Source organism: Contarinia nasturtii, unplaced genomic scaffold, assembly GCF_009176525.2.
Source record: "Contarinia nasturtii isolate CC-2019 unplaced genomic scaffold, AAFC_CNas_1.1 Cnas_scaffold_810, whole genome shotgun sequence".
NCBI lineage: Eukaryota > Metazoa > Arthropoda > Insecta > Diptera > Cecidomyiidae > Contarinia > Contarinia nasturtii.
In genome coordinates, this window is record NW_022198157.1 from 3224041 (window position 1) to 3233866 (window position 9826).

At 30.9% G+C, this 9826-nt stretch overlaps 1 protein-coding gene across 1 annotated transcript; it reads right to left on the reverse strand.

The window, feature by feature from the left end:
- Nucleotides 1–6811: 6811 nt before the first annotated feature.
- LOC116342126 (signal recognition particle subunit SRP68) lies at nt 6812–9194 on the reverse strand. The gene is made up of 3 exons (XM_031769627.1): nt 8923–9194; nt 7461–8744; nt 6812–7388 (listed from the first exon to the last, which is right to left on the reverse strand). Exons 1-3 carry the CDS (start codon nt 9068–9070, stop codon nt 6928–6930), a joined length of 1893 nt encoding a protein of 630 aa, XP_031625487.1. The 5' UTR covers nt 9071–9194; the 3' UTR covers nt 6812–6927.
- Nucleotides 9195–9826: the final 632 nt, after the last annotated feature.

Here is a 9826-nt window from a genome sequence, read left to right on the forward strand (position 1 = left end):
TTGTTGGGCATTCGAATTTGCGCTTTGCTGTTGAGACAAAAAGGTGCGAGTTCTTTTATTAGCCCAGCGAATTGTTCTCGAATTCAAAAGAATCGAATCGAAACTTCTATTTTGGAATTGACTGTGACATTTGAAAGTGGTCAAACGTTTCGATGTGCTTTCGAAATATGCAAATGGATAAAATAGCGCCGGTGTGTGTATGTGTGAGATCAGAAAGAGAGAGAGAGAGAGAGAGAGAAAATTGTTTTTATTTTTCTTGCAAATGGATTTACAAATAGATAAAGATGATATTTTTTTATGTTGTTGTTTATTATTATTATTATTATCTATGACGTTTGTTTTAAGTTTAATTTAATACATTTTCTATGCTTTATTTTTTTATTAGACATTTTTACCGTTTTTAGTGCGTTGATAATCGAAATAAAGAGAAAAACAAATCTGTGCTAATTTTTCAGAAAATACACCATTTTGTTTATTATTTGTTTTCCCTTGTTATTTCTTTGGTACAATATTTTCGGTTCTTTTGGGTGCGTTTTCTCGCTAGCAAGAGCATTTGCAAGTGCTTCCTTTATGGGTTCAAGTTTGTAATTGTCTTATTTAGTGTGTACAAAGGAGTGTTTGAATGGGCCGATTGAACCGCAAGGCAAATTGTATGGACAACGTTAACGGTCGAATATGCTTCAATCAATACCAAATCTGAATGAAGTCTATTACAACACTTTAGTTTATAAACGGAATCAGTTTGAAGTATGCACTTTGGGCCGTAAGCGTTGTAAAAACACTTTGGTTTTGTGGTCAAACTCATCGGGTGGCTCGATATGTGTGTGCACTTTGGGCTCTAAACGAATAGCATAAATTGTGTCGATGTATTATCCAACAACAGCTACAATATATCCAGAACAAGCTTTGTAATAAGAAAGAAAAAAAAAACTTCATACAATTACATATATCGATGTAACATTTAGGCTACTTTATCATACAATGAAACTAGAAATAGTGTATGTGAAAGCACAGCGGCTTCACTTTAATTTGATTTGCTTTTGTTTATTTCAGTTTATTTTTTCTGCATAAAAAGTGCAATATTTTCAGAAAGTGAATGCAAGAGAGAGTCAGATGGGCGAATGTGTAGACGATAGGAAAATTGAAATATATGTAAAATTTACCAAAAAAAAAACAGACTAATTCCAAGGGGAGAGTAAAAACTATCAATACATCTAATGAACATAAAAATTAATATTGCTAATAATATTCTACATTTTAAGGGAGATACGAAAATTCTATTTAAACAGATGAGAAAGAAATTAGTTGATATAATTTTTATGAATACTTTATACGGGAATGGCATTCAAATGTAAAATGACGAAGCATTCGATATTCACACAGGAGAGAGAATAAAGAAAGGAAAGAAAATATAAAAATTAATTCGCTTTACTATAGCAAAAACAAGTCATTAATTAAAAATATATATATAAAATATATATATATAGATATTCAAAAGTTCATTAAACCATGTTTTGTGGATGTTTTCTAATGCTATATTGTACATACCAATCACATGAATTTTCGTTTTAAAATGGTTCATAAAACAGTTGAACGAAACTTAATCACAGAGTTAGACCGATTATCGATCATACCGATTCATTACGGACGGTGTGGTTTAGTCATAATTTCGGGTAAGGCTGACCATTTACATGTGCTATCATGGCGAACGGCGGAAACGTCAGAATATATTTTAGAAAAAAATGGACGATAATTCGATAGTATTTGGCATAAAAGTGTGTAGCTAGCAAGTGTGTGTGTATCTAAGCACAAAGTGTTTAAATGTCATATCATTCTATCAGCAAAATAAGAAAAAGAGAATTAACTTTTGGTCGAAAACAAAAACGTTTAAAATCGAACCACTACAATCATTGTATAATTTTCTTTTCTCTCATGAAAACGGAATTGAACTATGATGCACGATAAATTTCGATAGAAAAGAAATCCGGCAACAGATAATATCAATGGGGTTGTGTTCATAATACCATTATATCAACTCCAATACGTACGTATGATTCATCATTATGAAAATCGATTTCGATAGCATGAGCATCGCCACAAGATACTCGAATAAATCGCTTAAGCGATATAATTATTACGAAAGTTGAAACGAACGTGTTCATCACGTGGAATTGTTGACGGAAAAGACGCTTCTTTCAAGTACCTGCAATAACCATTTTTTTAAACTCATTCGCATACACAGTTTGAGTAAGTTTTTCGATTCGCGAACGATAAAGAATTTAATTTATGTTTCTGCTATAGAAAATCAGCCTAAATCTACTACAAAAACTATTATCACCTTTTTTTCCCCGCCAAAAGAATGCGATAAAATGAAGTTTGACTAAATTACCGCTTCTCCATATAAGTGTGGTGTAAATATGAATGAGTTAGAATAAAAACCTCAATACACATAAAAATGGAACACAGCCTTTTTTAAAGCTGTTCAATCGCATTCAAAACAATGCTGTTTCTTTTTCAAAATGCTGTGTTCCACTTTTATAATAGATTTTAATTTCAAGTCGAGATTTTATTCTAAACCAATCATATAAATTATAGCCAAGCATTTTCAATCGAAAGCAATAAATTAGACTTAAAAAAACCCCGTAGAAAACTGTGTAGTTGTGACGCGTTATATTCGTTTCTATAGCTTGCCGGTTATGAAAGCGCAATTTCAATGCGTGAGTACCGAGTCTGATACAGACAGACCAAAACCGTTTCGATTAATTCCACGATGTTTTGACATAATTTCGTTGGTTCAAAACTGAATTCCACGTGTATTTGTAGTGAACAAGACCACTTCGGAAGGCAACAACAAACAAATAAAAATAACATATTTAAATCTGTATAAACAATAAGCCAAAAATTTGATGAAAAAAGAAAATTATTTTTCCATCTTGAATGCAGGCACATGCATATAAGTGGGGACGAATGTGTTCACATGAGAATAATTGCATAAAATTGCAAAACAAATTACATACACAAACACACTCTAATTTTATATAAGCCATATGAATAACATCCACAAGCTCTAAATATTAAGAATTAAATGTAGTTTTACAATTAGTGGTGTACATCATCCAGTCAAAGTATTAAGTGACATCCACTTTGTGAGTCAAATTTTGTATTTACTTGACGAACTAACTACTTTACTGCTAATTATATTTAAAATTAATTCGATAAGTGACGGAATTTCATAGAAATTCAACAAAGCAAACAGCTAAATAGACACTAAGCAAAAAAAAAAAAAACAAGAAAAAAATCTCGTGTTCTGTAAAAAATACCACACAGAAATGGGTTTAAGATTTCGTTTATCATATAAGAAGAAAAATCATTTTCTAATGCTCTTATCAATTTAATTTTGAGTTTTTTAATCGGCATTTGCATATTAAAATTAAAAAAAAATGAGAGAGAAAACAAATTTGTCAACATTATACTAATACACCGTTGAAATAAAAAGCGGACAAATCGGATACTAGATATATATTTATCAAACATAATTGCTAATTTTATTGCGCTCATATAAAAAAAGTAACATATTTTTCTTGGGAGATGATTTTTTTTGTCGTAACGATTCGAAACATAAAATTACTAAATTAAGAGATATGAAAAGCAAACTTGGAAATTTTTATACATTAACTTAAACATGAGGATAAAAAAAAACAACATATTTTTTGTAACTAAAAAAAATCACATTTTTGTATGGGCTTTTCATTGACGTATCTACGGTATAATATTTCAAAACCTTGAATTAAATGTAAACCATTCGACGAAAACATTCATACATACAATTCTGATCATACATATTTCGGTTCTCGGATATATATAAATTTAAACCAAACAAACCAACAAAAAATGGTTCTGTAGTTCGTCTGTTTTCATTTGTAAGGTCATTTAAAATAATACGTATTTCATAAGTGATTCGATGTTCTTTTTTACTTTTTTGCGAAACAAAATATATGTTATTTAGCATTTTTAAGCATTTTCATAATTAACAACAAAAATGTAGTCTTTTCTCTTTGTCAAAGTGGAGTAATTTTTCTCTTTTTGATTTTATTTTCTATTTAATTATTTTTTCTCATTTTCTCAATTCATATTCAGTCAGTTTCAAAGAGCAACATTTATTTTTTTATCAATATGCCCATTTTTCACTAGCTGTAATCATGCTTCAACACATTAATTAAAAACAAAACATGGACAAAACCAAAATACACAGTTTAAATCATAAGAGTAAAAGAAAATGCATGTAATTTGGATTCGGTGACCTTTAAGTACAAAATGATACACACAAAATACCCTAAAAAGTATAGATACATTGATGTTATATTGCAATAAGAATAAATTCTTCTTTCTACCATATTTCGGCATAGAACATATTGGAAATCGCTTTGCTATACTAATTAAATGAATACTCTAAAATAAAAAAGAAAACTCTAAACATAAGTTTGATTATACGAACGATTTATGCTTTCTTGATGATTCACATCCAAACAAGAGAAAATCAAACTGAACGAAGAAAAAAACAGTATGTATTCATAAATGTATTGAGCTATCATTCTAATGGGAATAGTGATGATGAATGGGAAGGAAATTTGACTATTTTTTTATTTAATCAACACAAAATTCAATGAAATACCACATGGAAAACGTAACAAATAAAATAAAACCAAATACATAACATTCTGTACAGACAGATCCAAATTTTAACAAAGGAGAGCAAATAGTCACATAGAAAATAAATACATAATTTTAGACATATATATAAAAAATATATTTAATCAATTCCTGGATATGGTCCAATGCTAAGCATATATCATATCCGAACCAACCAACAAAATACTTAAAAACTTAATTTTTTTCGCTATGTACATTTAATGCTATATATACAAAAAAAACAAGAGAAAGAAACCTGAAATAGTAGAAAATCCATTACCCAATTTTATACGCCGGATGCATTGCATGTCACACGTTGACTACGCTGATGATCTCGGCTCATTCTTGATTTTCCATCACATTCTATTGATCATTTATTTTTAAATCTATATGTGGTGTTTCATTTCTATATTTGATCTGTGTACCCTTTTCTTCTTCTTTTTGCCACAAATAAATATATATATATATATATCAAATCATGAATAAAACAACCATGGCATGAAATGTCATTCAATAAACCAAGTAATTACTATTTAAATAGATTAAGAGAAAACAGAAATGTTTATTCTATTCAAAACACAAAATTAAATTAACCTAACCAAACAAACATGAGACAAAATAAAAATGCATGCGAAAAAAATTGTGAAAGAATAACCACTCATAGACGCCATCAATCATCATCAGTTAAGATTAAAAGTGATTTGACGCTCAAAATAAGCAAAACAACATAAAGAGAAATAGATAAATAGTTTAGAAATGATGAAATCATTCAGGTCCAGCCTGACGATTCAGCTCACACAAATTAAGCGCTACCCGAGTACATGAATAACACATAAGCAGCTCTGAATATATAACCAGAGAGTGAGATAGAGAGAAAAAGAGAAAAAAACATTTCATTACTACAATTACACATTGGAAATAGAGTGGCCAATAGTTGCAATATATATTACATACTGGCTGATAGTTCATAACAAGGCCTACATTTTTTTCCCTGAAACAAAAAACCCAAATTCAAATAGCATCCGATTCATACCAAAAAAAAAGAGTAACAGCTACAAATTGTGAACTAATATTCGAGTAATAAACTACTCAAATTAGGAATGGTACGCAAACGAGAAAATATGTTCCAAAAACATAGAAGAAGATGCGGAAAAATTATAAAAAAAACCCACTCTTTTAAAATGAACTTTACCCAAAATAGTATATTGATGTGTATTTTTGTTGCTATCTATTTTTGACGTAAGAAAAACAAACATAGTCCAAAGCATTTCATAAGCAAAACAAACAAGAAAATAATAATTACATAGACTAGTTGAGAATTTAATGAAAAATGAAATACTCTGTAAATGTTTTTAAAACACACAACAAAAAGCCAATTTATAATCCATTTCATTCAAGAAAAATTGTTGTTGATAAATGAAAAAAATAATAATAATAATAATACACTTTTTTGTCGTTCATCATATTTTTTACTATTTATACTGTAAATTTCAATTCGATATATACTGTTTTTAAATGGAGTCGCTCATATGAATACTGAATCCTCCCCAAATAGGTTGATTGATATTTTCTCTACTTTCAAACCTGATTTGTTTTTGTTTAAACAATTTCGGTTCATTGCAAAAAATTTCGGTGATACAGTTTTCGTTTTGGATTGATTGGCACGAGCTATGAATAAGTTATCGTTGATACTATCATTTTTTCTAATATTTATTTTTCAATTTGATTTATTTTTTATTTTATGTCAAATTCCAAGCTACTAAGAAAAGAAAAACGTAAAAAAAACAATTCTTTCCAAATGATAAATGTTTACGAAATCAAATTTAAGAAATTCCTATCTAAATGTAATTTTTAAATTTTAAGCAAAAAAAAAATGGAAAACAAAAGGAATCAATACACACATATATATTGAGGACCTTCTCTTTTGAATGAATGTAAAGAAAAATGATACCAAAAAAATTACAGAAATTGCTAATATAACAAAAAAAAGTCTCTAATTTTTTAAATTGTTGTACAAAAAACAGAGGAAGAACAAAGACATTAATAATTGAGACAAATTTTTAAGTTTGTAATAAAATGTTTTGTGCATTCAGAAATAAATAAAACAAAAAAAACACTGTGCTCTTTTTTTAAATTGCATTTATTTAGATAATTGATTAAAAGCCATCCGGAAATTAAAACTGTATGTATGTAATAAAAATGTCGGTGTATTTTTCATTGCGTTTGCTATGGATATATTTATTTGCCACCCCAGCCAAGGAAGCCTTTGACAAAACCAGATATACCTTGTTGTTGTTGCTGCTTCTTGGCCGGCGAATCGATTTTATCGTCTAGCGATGGCATTTCCACAAAGTTCAATGCCAAATCGAAGAACAGAGGCTTGCATGGGATTGGTTCAATGTCTGGCATTGACTTGAAAACATTTGGATTTTTCGAATTCAATTGTTGATCTTCAACGTAATGCGACAATCGTTCGAATAGTGGTTTTGATTTTAATGATTTTTGCTTGCGACCGCTTCCATCAAGGTATAGCAAACCATCATTTGATGCAGCCGTATTGCCGTCATCGGCTAATACACTGTAGGCGTGAGCCGAAAATTTACAACTTTCAATATCCTTAAGCAAGGCATTTAGATCTTGTTTCAAATTGAATTGAGCTGGTGGATTTTTCAATGCTTCGTTCGCATAATTCTTGGAACCTGAAACAAAAAAGAAATATATGTAAAAAAAGAAATTTGAACCGGAAAAAAAGAATAAATAAAGGATCTTACGTTCATAAAGTGCAACGGCTTCTTTCCAGCGGAACAACGAAACCAATGTCATTGCAATGTAATAGCATCGGAACGCCTTAAATGCAATCGATAAGTTTTGTATTTCGGTTTGATAGGCTTTGTCATTTTCGCAGCCAGCAATTTGTTGTAATTCAGTAATATTTTGTGCGACAATTTCGTATAGCCGTGTCAAATTCTGTGGGCGTGCACCCTTTTTCGTTGCATCATTCCCATCGGCCACCGTATTTTCCAATGATAGATTCTGTTTTGTCTGCGCAACCAAATATAAATTACGCTCCAACGTACGAATCAAGCGAATGTAGTTCAAATATGCGAGTAAAAGTTGAACATTACTCGAAACGGCCGGTGCATTATTGCCAGAGTCAGCACCTTTGCGAGTCGAATCTGATTTCAAGAAATCATCTTTTGTTGCTTGAATACTATCCTTGCAATCGATTAGAACCGTTTCAATGATATCGATTTTATTCTGTAGGGTCTTGGCCTGTTCAACACTCTTATCCAAATCTTGCAAACTCAATAAAAACAAGCGCACTTTTTCCGGCAAACGAATTTGAATTTTGTGCTGTCGCCATTCAATCGTTTCGAGTTTGGCACCTTCGATTTGTGCAGTTTTAAATGATTCCAAATCGATGAGCGAACTGGCACCTTGAGCACGACGAATTTCCAAAACTTCATCGATTGTTGCAGCCGAATCGGACTTGCTGCCCAAATTGTATGCACAATAGCGAAGATTTGGTTTCAACTCTTCAATTTTTGCCTTGTACAATTCACATACTTCTTCATCGCCGGTCGTGGCTTGAATGACTTTCACCAAATTCTCGTAGATGATTTGTGATTTTTTGAAATTTTCCGCCGCCGATTGCCATAGTCCCAATTCAAAATGAAGATTTCCATGCATACAATCAACGTACGCTTCGACCTCCAATTTCGTTTTGTCATCCAATCGCTGACTTTGTGAGCACAATTCTTTCAATTGCAATGCATAGTTGCAGGCACGTCGCAATTTATTCACCAAATGGAATCGTTTACGTTGCTCCGTATTGGCCTCTTGTCGCAATTGCATCGCATAAGACCATGCACGTTCGGCCAACATCAATGGAAGATAGAGAAAACGCTCATCACCACTTGGTCCAGAAATAGCCGCTTTACCACTGGCACCATCCAAATGGGCCACGGTAACATCACGCTTTTTATAATGACGCTTATCACCTTGTGGTATTTTCAATGCTTTTCGCAAGCGACTTATGCGACGTGTGCAATAACCTATTTGTATGCAGAAAAAAAAGTGAAAGTGGTTACTAAAAACAATTCATTACATTTAGAAATGTGCGAGGAATTTACACCAAAAGAACACAATAACACAAAAAACAATGAATTTTAATGGCACAAATAGCATATACACTCAATTTCAATGACAATTTAATTAATGTAATTTACATACCACGATACCGTTGATAGTCACCATGCCGAAGTCCATGTTGTTTTTGTGCATCACGAATCAAACGCAAGATTTCAATTGAAAACAATGGTTTTGGTTCAGTTTCAGCCGGTACGTTTTCACTTGTCTCTACACTGGTATCTTCGACCATTTTTAAAACAATCTCGCCAAAAATTTAATCGAAAAAATGAAATAGTTTCACACAAAGTGAATGTGTGTTAACGCAAGATTTTTCTTTTCTTTATGAAACGTCATCAATAGTGAAACATGTCTGACAGTACATTGAAAACTCAATGTATGAAGTGAACTGTCATTCGCTTAAATTAGGGCACGTTCAAAGCACCAATGTCACATTCAAATGATGAACGCAGCTCTGTTAAACTGATTTATTAAGAAATAATTTTTTATTTTATTTTTTTGTAAAAATGTATCAGTTTTTATTTTCAAAGAAATACATAGTTTTTTTAAATTCAAAACATATTGGCGAGCATGTATAGAAAAAATATATACATAAAAAAATATTGGTTTTGAAATTAAATAAGTGTTGCCACAATATAGAGTGTCTGGTACATAGAGCAATGTGCGGTGTGATATTGTCTATATCAATAGTTGAGTGATAGATATCATAAACTAATTCTTTTTCAAAATAAAACACCATCACATTAATTTTTGTTTAAATTTCAAAACACTTTATTTGAATTCAATATACACATATTATTTGATTAAATCTACCTTTTTTTATGTTTCTATCACCTATGCCGCTAAAATATTTTCTCACTCTTAAATGCTAAGTTTTAAAAATTAATGACGAGCTGCTGAAATACCTTGCAAAAAAAGTTTCATTTCTTTTCTCGAATAGGCCGAGATTCAATAATTTTCGTTATTTTGGTTGTCAACAACAACACTG